Source organism: Hydra vulgaris, chromosome 08 (assembly GCF_038396675.1).
Source record: "Hydra vulgaris chromosome 08, alternate assembly HydraT2T_AEP".
NCBI classification, from domain to species: Eukaryota; Metazoa; Cnidaria; class Hydrozoa; order Anthoathecata; family Hydridae; genus Hydra; species Hydra vulgaris.
In genome coordinates, this window is record NC_088927.1 from 27356198 (window position 1) to 27371133 (window position 14936).

At 27.6% G+C, this 14936-nt stretch overlaps 1 protein-coding gene across 3 annotated transcripts; it reads left to right on the forward strand.

Moving 5' to 3' along the window:
* The first annotated feature begins 976 nt into the window (after window positions 1-976).
* Window positions 977-12208, forward strand: LOC105845224 (uncharacterized). 3 transcript variants are annotated; one of them, XM_065803345.1, is made up of 10 exons: window positions 977-1116; window positions 1228-1308; window positions 1399-1452; window positions 7850-7891; window positions 9691-9738; window positions 10918-10956; window positions 11084-11122; window positions 11403-11612; window positions 11782-11814; window positions 11938-12208. In XM_065803345.1, the coding sequence occupies exons 2-10, from the start codon at window positions 1239-1241 to the stop codon at window positions 11958-11960; spliced, it is 558 nt and encodes a 185-aa protein (XP_065659417.1). In that variant the 5' UTR covers window positions 977-1116; window positions 1228-1238; the 3' UTR covers window positions 11961-12208. The 3 variants fall into 3 exon arrangements, with proteins under 3 accessions (XP_065659417.1, XP_065659419.1, XP_065659418.1); XM_065803346.1 differs by having other exon boundaries at window positions 988-1125; XM_065803347.1 differs by lacking the exon at window positions 10918-10956.
* The last annotated feature ends 2728 nt before the right edge of the window (window positions 12209-14936 follow it).

Below are 14936 nucleotides of genomic sequence, written 5' to 3' on the forward strand. Positions count from 1 at the left end.
CCTAACTATTTTTGATAATCTTATGTTAGAATTTCCTTATTTCTCTTTGGCTATTACAGCTCGGGGTGTTCCAACCAGTACACGAACCTTATGTACAACATAGAATCTTTTTAGAACCCAATAAATAAAAATTAAAATTAAAATTAAACTACAAAACCCACATACCCATTTTATACTTTTTTGTTATAAATACTTTTTAACAAAAATATTTTAAAATTTTAACAAATGTTTCAAATATTTATGACCTTTCTAAGAGATCAATTTTAGTATATGTAACGCTTGTTTCAGAAAATGTTTGTACGTCAGCAAGTAAATACTCTTTAAATAATACATTGTCTTTTGAAATATATTGATAAAAAATGATTAAAAAAATAAAATTTAAAAGTATTACAAAGTAACCATAATGCACGGTTATTATTAATATTTGTTTTAATAGTTATTTTGATTTTTTTTGCTGATAAGTACTCTACAAGCTGCAAATAAAAACACGCGTAAAAAGAAGAAGAAAAAAAAACGTTTCATGTAAGCTTTTACGTTTCATGCATTCAAGCCATATTTTTACAACGTATTTCTACATGCACTTTAATTTGTTTAAATTTGCTTTTATATCCCACATAATCTTAGGAAATGTCTACGCCTATTTATGTCTATAATTAAAAACTTTTACTAATGTATAAATAACAATAAAATGAGAAAAAGTTAACCCCAGAAATATATTGTTTTCATTTGTTTGTTAACTACATAATCAGTGTCACTAAGCGAAAAGCAATATATTGTAGTGTGGTTTCCTTCTTTGAAAACTACGTTACTGCTCAATATATAATTTTGCGGTTTATTTGAGGAAAGTTTATAATGATAATTTATATATGTTTACTTTGTTTCTATCGTTTCCATTTTTCTTAATTGTTTCCGATCATTTCCATTCCTTTTGCTGTTTAATAATTTATATTTCTGAAAACAGTGAAAAGGTGACAGGGCATAATTTAAACTCTTATATGAGCTAAAAGCAATATAAAAAAAAGTAAACTTCCTAAAAAATGTTAAGCTTTTGTATAAAATGCTGGGCTGCAAGTAATTCAATGGCACACCTTTTTAAAAGCAGTTAACTTGGTTGAGGTAAAAATGGTAACTTACACATGAATATACATTTTAACTTATGTTTTCAAAATAATTAAATAAGAGTAATTAATAAGTTATTTATGCATAAAGAACATATACGTTCTTTAGTATTTGTAAAGATGCTCGTGTTATATCTTACCTTCGCTTTCATCGGAAGTCTAAGCTTTGCTCATCCCGTAAAACAAAATGGTAAGGTTATATTCTTATATATTTTGTACTGCAACAATAAATAAAAAACACTTTAACTTCAATTAAAAGTTACTTCATCTGATTTTGCAGATTATTATCCAGTAAAAGAAAACTCCGTAGCTGGACCAATTACAACAAAGACGGGTATGTAGTAATTAGTTTGTTTCATTGCTTTCAACAACTCACTCTTTGTTATTGACCTATTAAACGCACGGCAGACGGGCATTTAACAAGGAAGCTCACAACCCTTTTCCAGTGCCCACGGCGCCTTCACGACTGTCCCAGTGTGCACAAGACATGTATTAGACGTTTAAAAAACGTTTTAATACGTTTTTTAAACGTTTAAAACACAACTTGATCGGGCCTTATGATTTTAAATTACTCAACCCCTGCATCGCAGTTGGATGTCTTATACACTGCGAAACATGTTTTTTTTTTTTTTTGTAATTTTCTTGATTCTGGATCATGGTGCCATACCTAGTAGACAAAGTACGTATCAATTTATTCTGTTAAAAATTGTTTCAAATAGTTATACAAAGATTTTTTTAACTCTAAATTGTTGAAGCCATTTATCAATATGAGATGATAGAAATTATTGTACTGCAAAGATAAACTAATCTTTAGTTTGATTTTAAGTTTGCCTGCCTAACACAGCAAAATCAAAATCAAGCTAAAAATTGGTTTATCTTGGCAGTACAATGATTTTTAATGTCTCAGATTGAAAAATGGCTCCAACAATTAGAAGTTGAAATAACTCTGAATATTTATTTGAAACAATTTTTAAATAAATTAATACGTACTTCATCAACCTAATATTTTGTTTATACTTATATATTAATCATATTGGAGATAAACAATAATAATTGTTATAATAATGTTATTAGGGTGATAATAATGTTATTTTAATGGGTTATAATGGTGTTATAATAATGAAATCAGTGAAGAGAGCTTATTTTTCAAACCCACTTTTTTTTACGATTTTTTTTACATATTTTTACAATAAACTAATTAAATTTACATTTTAAAATACATTTAGAAGTTTTTGTATAGTATATGGAAAAATATTGGTATGAATTTCTTCAGTTACTAAAATTTGAAATTTTTCAATTTTTAATGTCAGTCTATAATTTTCCATTTATTATAAATAAATATTTAATATTTTTATAATTACATAAAAGCATTTTCATATTTTAATATAATTTAAACAAAAAAAATCTAGCTTTGAAAAAATATTCATGCATATATATTATATTGCAGTAAATACCCTTTTTGTGATGTCACACAGGTAACAAAAAACAATGAAAAGTGTTATTTGTGAGCAAACTAAAATGCTTTTTTGAAAATATTTTTAGTTATAAGCAAAAAGTATTAAAAGTATTAAATGGAAAAAAAATTTTCTTTATAATATTGTGGCAAAATGACTAAAAAAAAATTATAAAAAGTTCGGTCACACACATAATGTAGTTTTAGAATTAATGATATATGTGTGGCATTACAAAGTTAAGATCATTAAATTTAAAAAATCAAAAAATAAATAATTGATAAGGATTGGAACTAAATCATAAATATTATATATAAAATTTTTTTTTGAATATAAATGCTTTTCACATAAATATAATATTGATATAAATTACTTTTTAAAAAATTATTCTCAATTTCTTTAATAAACTTAACAAGAAAACAACCATATAAGTATTTGAAAGTTATTTTAGTTTGAATTAGCTTGAAAAGATGAATTAAATAGTTCTATAAATTTCATTAGTCTCCTGTCTTAAATTTAGTTAATCTTTATTTCAGTTATGTTAAAAAAATAAAATATAAAAAAAAATTGTTTCGAATTTTTAAATCATTAACAGTATGTACAGTAGGGTGCATCGCTTGGTACCATAATTTATGAAAATCACTATTTTTCAAAGCGCGTACTCATTTTCTTATGTAAAATTAAATTTTAATTTGAGTTTCCTTTTAGTGTTTTTTAATTTGAAAACGTTTTGGTAAGGCAATTGACACTTTTAGATACGCAATATATCATTATTTATAGCAATTTTAATTTTTTTAGAAAAGTGCAAATTCTAAATTATTTTATTTTTATACTTATGTCAAAGAGCGTTGTTTTGTCAGAAATTGATTAATTTTTCTTAGTGATAAGAGCATGGGAACTCCCTCCCCCTCCCAAAGCCACCTCGGAACAAATGAATTTATGTCATCGTCCCTAATGTAGGGGAAAGAGTTTTTAATCTAAAAATTACTCAACCTCATATTTTTTAAATTGCTAAAAGGTTTAAAACTATTTTCAAAACTATTTTTTGTTAAATATTTTATTAAAAAAAGTACTTCTCATTAGAAGCGGTTTTCAAGTTTTACAGGTTAAAGTTTTGAATAAAAAATGAAAAAAATACAAAATGTATAATTTTGTTTTATTTCTTAGTTAAATTATTTCAAGAACATCTTTCTTTGATTTAAAGGTAGGAACTTCTTCCCTGTGTATCATTCTTGTTCTAACAAATCCATCTCTTCTTTCTTGGCCATAAACAATGGCAGATGCTTCCGTCACGCTTTTGACGCAGCGTTCTGTTGCTTGAGTGTGAATGCTGAATTTAGGAATTTTCAATGGATTTTCAATGAATTTGGAGACCTCCACTTTAGAAAGATTACATGTAAATTTTGGTTCATAACAATCTTTTACATTCCAAGAAATTAATTCTTGAAGAATAGTAGCGTCAAGGTTAATTTTTGGAGATATTCTTTTTCGAACAGCAGTGTCTCCAAGCTCATTATTTCCTCTAATTTGTAAAACCTTATCAACACCAAACTTTCTTTCATTTTTATTAGAGCTAGTCAAGAGTGAAACCAGAATACATTCACTATGGCTGTACCAAGCCCCAGTTCGTATATAAGGTGTAATAATATTCGCCACATTGACTGGCATTGTCTTAAGAATTTTAAGTTCAAGCAAAATGTGTCTTGGTCCGTCCTCCAGCAGATGTTTGGAAGAAATTTCAAAATAAAATTTGAAATACATTTTGACACAAAATTGAACTTTTATCTTCAAGATCTCCAGCTCACTGTATTTCTGTGATTTCTTGTCCACAAAAACATCAAAGCCATACCTGTTGTAAGCCAGCGAGAATGAGACAATGATCCACATTTTAGATTTGCGAGATCCGGAGAAAGTTTTCCTGACTTGATAGCATTTAAATATCTGTAACTGATATAAGCATCAGTAGATAAACTTTTTATGTCTTTCTCATCAAGTTTTGGAAGCTCCTCTCCATCTGGCAGGGGTGTAAAATTATAATTTATTGTCATATCATTTACATACTTAAGGTTTTTGCAAACTGATCCTGTAAATCCGTCCTTGCTACTTGTCGGACCATCAAGGGATATAATTAAATGTCGTAGCTTGAGTTCATTTGTATGTTTCATGCAAATTGCCCAATAGCATTTATGTCTTAACATTTTTTCAAGATGGGCATGAATTTCCCCTGACCATCCTGTGTTGATATTAGTTGAATCTCCACCTATTACTATGCATGACTCAGTTGCAATGTTTTTTTCAAGCACATCATAGAGTGCTGCAGCTATTTTTTTTGCAGGTTTTTCCGGATGAAGGGCAGGTTCTGGCGTGATGAGAGCAAGATAACGTCCAGTTGGCTCCCAAGATACACTTATATGCTCCTCTTTTATGACTCTAGGGTGAGGTTTTCCGTATTTATCTGGAATTAACGTTTTGGTCCAGTCTTTTCTTCCATCATAAGCAATTCCAATTATATTTTCGTTACTACATTTATTAGCTTCAATAATTGTATTTTCTTTCATTACATTATTCTTAGCCCTTCGCATTTTATTTGGGTCAACAGAAAGGTATGACATATCAGGAGAAAGATAACCTGCAGCTATAAAATCTTTTATTATACCAGTGATTATAGCAGCCCCACCAACATTAGAAATATTATATCTTATTGCAGCTGATGCCGCATGTGTTATAGTCATTTTGTTTTGCTTTAGACTTGGTTTTTTTAAGTATCTTGTAACCAGTGATGCAAATTTTCCTAGTTTTTCTTCAAGCAACTTGTCGACCAAAGTTTTTGTTTCGTTTTTTAGTTGTGCAGTATTTACATTGTATGTATCATCAGTATCATCAATACCATTTTTATTTTCTTCATGCAAATTGAAAACAAGTTCAAAATTCTAAATTTTTTAAACATGCAGTTTCTATAATATAATATTATTACTTACCAATATTGGTAAGTAATATTATATATAATAGAATATATAAATTTTAAATTTAAAAAAGTTTAATATATATTAAACATTAAAAAGTTAGTTTTAAAGACTTTCTTAGATTGCGGTAATAAATGTTTTAAAACAATTAAAGAATTATATTCATGCTAATTGAGCTAACCTGAAATTTATTAAACTTATATTTTCTTTCATTTTCTTTTTTTTCCCTTTTTCTTGCAGCTTCCTCCTGAATGTTTTTCCTATTTTCTCTATTCCGTAGGCGAACCGATTCTTTATAATCACATAAACCAATTTGCATAGTAGAAATCTCTTTCTTTTTAAGCCTCTGATTACGAAGCCAAAGAAGATCAAGTACAAGAACTTTTTGTAATAGAGGGCATGAACAATAAACATGTGCATCTAATTTGCAGTTTTTGGGATCATTGCAAAATGATGCTGCCTCTGTGCATATAATGATTTTATGAGTAAATGATATGATATCAAAGAGACTATCAAGCTCATTAGTTATTTTGTTGGTTGCTTCTTTGGATGGTTTTGTGTTTTTTAAAAACCTGGATATTTTAAACTATAGTCTACTTATTTTTTCTGCAAGTGATTTTTCCGAAATTGTAACTGGTGGTTTAAACATACTATTTGCTTTGAACCATTGAGCTGTCACCAGTTTAGCAAGTTCTCTGCTTAGTTCTTTTGTAGCAAAATAACTTTTTCTTCATTCAAATTCTATTTTTTTTCTTTCCTAAAAGGTAGATATAGGTTTAGTTATTTATCACAAATAATTTATATTAAGTCAATATATATTTTTGATATAATATTTTTTGAAAATATTTTAGAAGTTAAAAAAAATAAATAAAAGCTAACCTTTAGAAGAATACCCATTTGAATTACTGATCTTTTTGTGGGTACCTCCGACAAAACAAACTCTTTACCTTTTCCAACAAAAGTAAACAATTTAGTTGCTATACCATGTCTAGTTTTCACATTCGATGTATAGTTACTCATTGTTAGTACTGTTATTAGAAATAAATTAACAAATACACATTATTAAAAAGTACTTGTGATTAGAGTCTTTTTTATAAAAAACGTTTCTAGTATATAAACAAAGTAAATTTGAATTCTCGGATATATAAACTGAATAAAATCCCGCTTCTTTCGTTTCTTTGTTTTGAAAACATCTTTCCTTAACAAAAACATGTATTTAAGATAACAATGTATGTTACAATCGTATTGTAATTTTACAATCGTAGTTAATAAAAGAAAAATGTACATGACTGGGGCTAGAAGAAGACAAAATTAGTCTTTTCATTAAGCCCATTTTGACCATACGGTCAAAATAATGACAAAAAAATTTTTTATCACATAGTTCATTTTATTTCATACGTTCAATATGCATAATCGCTGAATATGCACAATACGCATTATAAAAACAAACTTTATGATATTTTGATAACTAGTATTTATTTTTCAAGGTAAGTATTACTCACCTTGAGAATTATACAGTTGTTACAACACATTCTCAAAAAACGGATAATTATCTACAATAAACTATAAAATGTATAACTAAAAGTCTCAATTGCGTTACCAAAACATTTTCAAATTAAAAAACACAAAAAAGAAACTCAAATTAAAATTTAATTTTACATAGGAATATCAGTACGCCGTATTATTTTAATCAAAATGATTTTAGCGATGTACCCTAATGTACAGTGTTACACGCGTAACAAAATTTTTCACACACCTAACACTAAAGACTATCATTTATTATTATGAAGCTATCGAAATTTGGAAAAATAAAAGTATTTTTTATAAACATCAAGTTGTCTGTAACACTAAAATAAAATCATTAAATTAATCATAGCCAATTAGCAGAAATATTTAATCAAAGTTTAAAATTTAAATTTATAATTTTGTACGTGACACACACAATCAATCAGCAACTAATCAGTTCTTTTTCTCGTATGTGCAATAAACATATTATTAAGAGAAATATTGTTTTATATCAGACACATCTCCTACTATAATATTTGCAATATGTATCTTATATAACTGTAGTAAACATTTTTTATGGCCCCTCTTATTTGATAATATGTGTACCAGAGTCATACTTGAAACGCGAGAATCGCCCATTACTAATAGGTAAAATTATTACTTGATAAAATTTGCTACATTCACTACTACAAAAAGTTTAGCTTAAAAATATTTTAAATCCTAATATGGTAGTTTAAATCCTAAATTATAACTGGAAGTGTCACTAAACTCTAAGTTTAATGTTTTTTTATTTTACCTTTTACTATTTCAGAAAATAAAAGTGCAGAACATCGCAATCCTTCTCATTTAACAGGTTTGTTGCATGATCTATTATGTTCACTTTTTCCAATGATATTTTTCTTTACTTTTTTTCATTCTTTTATCGAAGTAGCACATAAAATAGATATTGATAATAAATATTGAAATTTTATGCAAACTTCTTAAAATTCAATTAGTTATATAAATGAATCCTAGCTAATCTTGAGAATTACATTTTATCAAGTACCTTGTTAAGAAGCGTTACGCAGCTCGCATTTTGCCAGCGAAAAGGCAAAATTTGCCTACGCGTTCAGCAGTTTTGCGTTACGCAAAAACTTTTAGAGTTATTTAAATTATCTTTTGATATCGTTTACGTCATAGGCGCTGGAACATATGGTGCAGGATGGGCAACTGCCCACCCAACATTTCTGCACCGGGGGCAGAGGATATCTTCTGCTCCCCCCTTCTCCAAAATGTCACTATCCGCGATTCATAACAAATTTCATTGTACAGAGTATAGAGTGCAGACTCCATGAAAATGAAATAAAATTTAAAAAAGCAAAATTTGTTTTATTGTTTAATCGAACAATTCTTTAACAAATCAATCGATGCCAGAAGCAAAGAAGCTCCGTTTAAAGATTATAGACGTCTTCTTTTCAAGAGCGAGGTTAGTAAGCATTTAATATGTAGATTTAAATCATGGAGCAGACGATTGTACTAAATAGTTGTATAGGTTAGCTAGCATACGCAGTGTGATCATTTTACGTATTTGGGCATTTTTTACAGTAACTGTAATTGTTTTTGGTAGATTTTGTTTTGTACCAAATATTTAAATATAATGATTTAAAAAGGATTTCAAATCTGCATTTAGCAGGTTAATTGTGCCTAAAAAAATTTCAGTGGGATAACTCCCTCCAAATACCCCATTCAGGTAGGGTACCCCTTCCCAAGCCCCACCTATTTCTGCCCCTTCCCCCCCAGTCTTTAAACACTTCCAGCACCTATGGTTTACGTGACGTTTATTCAGAAGAAATAAAGTCATTTTAAGTCAAGCAAAATCAAGTAAAATCAAACCAAGTAATTTGTAAACTAATAGATTTTTTGTAAAAGTAAAAATAAACCGCAATTGTAAGGAATTAAATATATAAATTCCTTTTAAATATAAAAATTATTTTTTGTCATAATAATTTAAAAAATGCATGATTTATTTTGATGTAAATATTTTATTAATAATATATTTTGATTATTGTTAATTCAAAACGTAAAGTTTTAATGACGCTCGTTTAATTTGTGAAAATAAATTATGATCACGAATATGTTATCGGTAACTGATAAAAAATTAAAAAAAAAACTCTTTATTGTTTAAAAACATTATTAAAAAGAGCTCACAAAATAAATGAGAAAAATTTATTAACAGTTAATAAAATTACCAAAAACCAACTGTAAAATTATAAGAAAATAAACAAATATTATGTTACGTTTTATGAAAAAAATATTTTTTTCAAAAACAATTTAGTTCATATTTGAAAAATATAATAAAAATGATTTTTCAAATAGGAACTTAGATTTTATTTGTAACTTTTGTTATAATGAGAAAGAAAAAACTGTTAGTATGATTTTTAACGCGTTAATAAAATAAGTTTAATTAAAATGCGGAACTTGAAAAGACTAGTGTCTTTTCAAGGTCCGCAAGTGACGCAATATAAATTCTAACAATACAAAATTTGCTGAGTTGCTCTGAAATGCGTTACGCGTTTTCGTTACGCAGCGAAATCTCGTAACACGGCCTGCTACTATTCTATTCAAGTTTTTACAATTACTTAAAGAAATTTTATAATATTTATATGTTCACAGTTACTAAAAAGAAAAAGATCCAACATCATTCAAATCCTTATTTACCAGGTGAGTTACAGTAAAGATTTGTTTTACAGTTATCAAACACACACACACACACAAACACACACACACATACACAGACACACACACACACACACACACACACACACACACACACACACACACACACACACACACACACACGTAACTTCTTGCTTATGAGGTGAGTGCTCTACCAATAGACCACTATCGCTCTATCACTACACCACTACTGCCACACCAATTAAGACTTTCATTAGTATTTTAAATATAGGTTTTATTATATTATGAATTAATTTTTGTAATGAAATGTTTCCTTTATACATGAAAGTTTTGTTTATTCTTTTATACTGCTATTTAGATCATTTTTAGATTTTAAAATTGTGGAATGAATGTCTCAAATTTTGATCGGAAAAATAAATGTCCGACACATTCCAGCTTTTCAGCTATAATACCATAAGATTTATATGGCTCAGAATTAATAACTTTTTATAAGAACTTTAATTTTTTATCATTTTTTGAACCATGTCATGATAATTTTCCCTTGTTCTTTTTTTGAAGCATTAGTTCTCCAAGGCTGTTTTCATTTAAAGATTTAATTATATACCTAATATATATCTGCCTAATATGGATTGTGAAATAAAAATATCTGCTTAACTTTGAATAGTTTACTTATTTTGAATTTACTTTTGTTATGTTAACACCTAAAATGTTTACATTATTGTTATAAAAACTGATATTATATTATACAAATTCAATTATATTTGTTAATCATTTTTAATGCTGTTTTATAACACATAGTTTTTTAAATTTAAATTCATTGTTGCAGAAAAGCTAGCTAGCGCAGCGCTTAAATTCTAATTTCAAAAAATGGCAGCAGTATTAGAGAATAAAATTCTTGCTTCATTATCTCAGGTTATAAATATTATTTGAGTACAAACAGAACTTGTTTTTATTAGCTTTCCCATGGTATTCAGTTATATATATATATATATATATATATATATATATATATATATATATATATATATATATATATATATATATATATATATGTTATATATATATATATGTTTATATATATGTTTATATATACGTTATATATATGTTCAATAATTATGATATTGTCATCATAATTACTGAAATAAAGTAGTTGTGTTTTTTGTTAAATTAAAATGCTTAACTTTTTCTGATTTTACAATACAGGAAAGAATGTAGAACATCATATTCCTTCTCATTCATCAGGTTGGTGATAGTTTTATGCTAGCTTGTTCAAATGGTTTTTATGTACTAGTAAAGTTCAAGTCGAACTTGAGTTTGTTTCTTGCAATCCACCCTAAATGTTTATTTTGATATATTTTTACTATTGCAGGACATAAGAATGCAGGACATGTTCCTTCTCATTCACCAGGTTAGTTGCACGATGTGAATAATAACAAACATGATGTAAATAATAACAAATTTCTCAATAGACTAAAAAAAATTTTATGCGATTTTTTTAGACTTAAATTGTCAATATTTTGTCAATATACAAAAATAAATAAAGAGTAGTAAAGAGTACATTAATTTGTTAATTTGTCAAAATTATTAATTTGTCAAGAGATATCTCTATTCTCGTGTAATTATAAATTAAATTGATAAATTTTAATAAATTTGGTGTCTATTCAATAAAATGATGTTTTTCTTCACAGTTACTGGAAAAAAAGAAACATCACAAACTCATTCAACTGCTCATTTAGTAGTTACTAAACAAAAAGAAAATCTTCAGTCTTTGTCCACTAATTCTGCACCTGTAGTTACTGAACAAAAGGAAAAATTTCAGTCTTTGTCCACTAATCCTGCACCAGTAGTTACTGAAAAAAAGAAAACAGGCCAGTCTCATTCCACTCCTCATTTTCCAGGTACGTTTTCACATGGTTTATGAATTTGTTTGTAAGTTTACATAATTACGGTGGATTAGAATATTGCGAATCAGAAGTTTAATTTTTAACAAATTTTTATAAATATTTGTTAATGACCTGAAAAATTATCTGAGCTATCAATGTAAAATTTTTGTTTATACTTAAATAGCTACTAAAGAAAACAAGCTAGAATCTCCAAAAGGTTTGTAATCGAGTTATTTTTTATGTTTTGTAAACTACTAATTATTTAAAAATGGGCACCAATGAATTTGTCACTATTAAGTTATTTGAAAACTTTATTTATTAATTTATTAACTTTTTTTAGCTCCAATTGTTGCATACAACTAGAACATATGATATGCATTGTATCGATCTTTTTTTTCTTATGATATTACACGGATTATATATATACAACTAATATTTTATATATAGTTATTGGGAATTTGTAAAATATTTTTACATAGATGTAGAAGTTTATATTGGAATTTGCGTGTGTTATGGATTTATGTGTATTTATACTTGGAATGATGAATGGATTGATGTGTATTTATACTTGCTGTAAAATTTATGACACGATGATTAAAATTTGAAAAGTAGTACTTTTATTGATTTTTCTGTAAAATAACCTGGTCTTTTAACTAAAAATTTATAAAAGTTATTTTTCCATCAAATGAATTATTTTTCTGTTTAAAATTCTTTCAAAACTTATATCTTAAATAACGGCACATTTTTTTGAAAATATTAAAGTGTAGTCCCAAAGAGTATGAATTTGGGTAACTTTTAAAAGTTGCATTCATTTTAAAAAAAAATTCTTGGGGCCTTCCCGGGTCCTCAAAAAAAAAGAAAAGAAAAAAGAATTGCGCTAAATTACCCTACCACGGGGTAAGTTGCTTATACCCAAGGGGTAAGTTGACTCACAATAATCAAAGTTAGAGTTCAAGGTCCTATTTATATGTATTCCAATAATATTATAACCCCCACCGCTTTTGTTAAAAGGAAATCATAGCTGAAATATGCTTTTATCAATATCATCAAACTTTTGGGTCAAGTCGTAGTAACATTTTAAACAAAAGAGTAAATATAATTAAAAAGTGAAAACAAAACAGTGTTCCCAATTTATGGTTATGCAATAAGAATTAAAACGTATATTGTTTTATTAAATGGATATTTTCAACATATTGAGTTTCAAATCGGCTTGCACCAATTATTGCAAATGAAAAACAAAGACTTTCCGATTATGCATGACTCGTGAGCCTAAAAGCAACATTGGATGCATTGAACCCAGACTTCTTCTGGTTTACTTTTAGAAAACATTCCAACACAAGTCAGACAAAAATACTCCTTTTCTACAGAGCTATTTGGACGATTTAAACTTTTTCCCATTAAGTGTATACTTCCTTTACTAGTTGATCTTTTACTCATCTTATCATTACCTTTATTCAACTTTTTTGTTTGCTTTTTTCCTTCAATTGTTAACTTTTACTTTTTAGCTGATTCTTTTTATATTTTTAAAACATTCATATTTGGTGAATCTGTAAGGATTGATGTGGTTTTATTTCTTTTATCAACTCTAACTCTTTTTCTTGGTTCTGCTTTTTTGAATGGTCTTAAATCTTCGGCGATAGAACTACAGTTGACTCTGCAGATGCATTGTACATCATTATTGCTTGAATATCATTATGTGGTTCTGTATCTTTTGAGCAACCAGCTTCTAACATGTAATTTTCTGATATTGTATAGTCAATATTAGTTACATTACTTTTACTTAGCGCTGTACTTTCCACAGCACTGACAGCACTGGCATAAAATCGTGTTCACTAAAAATGTTAACATTTGGTGAGAAAATTCCTGATTTTGCAAAACCAGCCTTGATATTATTAGAGTTATTACATGCTAATGGAAATGACTTACCACAATACCTATTATACTGTAAATAGACATTGTGGAACCAGGGTGCATTGTCATCCATGCATCACAGGCTGTGTTAGTGTATTTTTTAAAAGGTCCAAATACACTTCGATCTAGAGATTGAAGTTTGTGGCTGCAATGAGGAGGAAATAAACAAATAGATACACCATTTTTCTTTAAAGTAATCTAAAGCCTCTACTGAAAGATGAAAGTCATAATTGTCTAATAGCAACAAAATAGGTCGTTCTTTCGTACTTATGGCATATTTGGCAAAATGATGGGAAAAATGCAAAAATTGAACTTCGGTCATCCAACCAGATGGGTTTGCAGCGCCTACACTTCCATTTGGAGCACCATTTAAAAAAAAGTTTTTAAATTTAACACGAAGAAATATGAAAAATGGAGGAATTTAATTTCCACTTGCTGAAACAGGAACTGCCAAACTTACTAATTTGCCTCTCTCAGCGTAAGTAACATGCCCAATTCGTTTAAAACCTTTTCTTGCTACAATATGACCTGAAGTTTAAACTGTGATTATACCATTTTCATCCATATCCCAATTATCTTCACTTTCCAACTTTAAACGATAAAGAACAATTTGTAAATTGTTATAAAACTTTTGAACATTTGTTGAATTAAAACTGGAAACACGTGCTTGACTTGTTGCCTCTTTTCTTATTGACAGTTTTTTGTGTCATTTGAGGAAAGCACGAACCAGTCCTCACCAACTGCTTCATTTGCACTCCAATTATGAGGTATTTTTATGCTATTCGCTTTTCAATACTGATAAGCTAATTTCCTCACTTCCTAAGGAGAAAGTCCATAATAAATATCAGAAACTTTAGTCACATATTGTTCGAACAAATCTACTTGTAAGTCAGTAAAGACCTAAACGAACAATATCAATATTAAAATAAATAACACAACATATATGCACACACACACACACACACACAAACACACACACACACACACACGCACACGCATACGCACACACACACGCGCGCACACACACACAAACACAGTTATAAAATATAACTGCTATGTTCTTTAACACACACATAGGTTAACACACACTAACACACAGTTATAAAATATAACTGATATGTTCTTCAAGACCATTGAGCACTCTACTTGTAAATAAAAACACTAACATAATTTTTATATATATATATAATATAATATAATATAATATATATATATATATATATATATATATATATATATATATATATAATATATATATTTAATATATATATATATAATATATATATTTAATATATATATATATATATATATAATATATATATGTATATATATATATATATATATATATATATATATATATATATATATATATATATATATATATATATATATATATATATATATATATATATATATATATATATATAT

What these genes read in the sequence shown, in the direction of transcription:
- LOC105845224 (XM_065803345.1), top strand. Translation starts at nt 1,239, where the DNA reads ATGCTCGTGTTATATCTTACCTTCGCTTTCATCGGAAGTCTAAGCTTT. An exon ending in ACCAATTACAACAAAGACGG is followed by an intron (nt 1,453 to 7,849) that starts GTATGTAGTAAT and finishes TTACTATTTCAG; the next exon opens with AAAATAAAAGTGCAGAACAT. An exon ending in TGTTCCTTCTCATTCACCAG is followed by an intron (nt 11,123 to 11,402) that starts GTTAGTTGCACG and finishes TTTTCTTCACAG; the next exon opens with TTACTGGAAAAAAAGAAACA.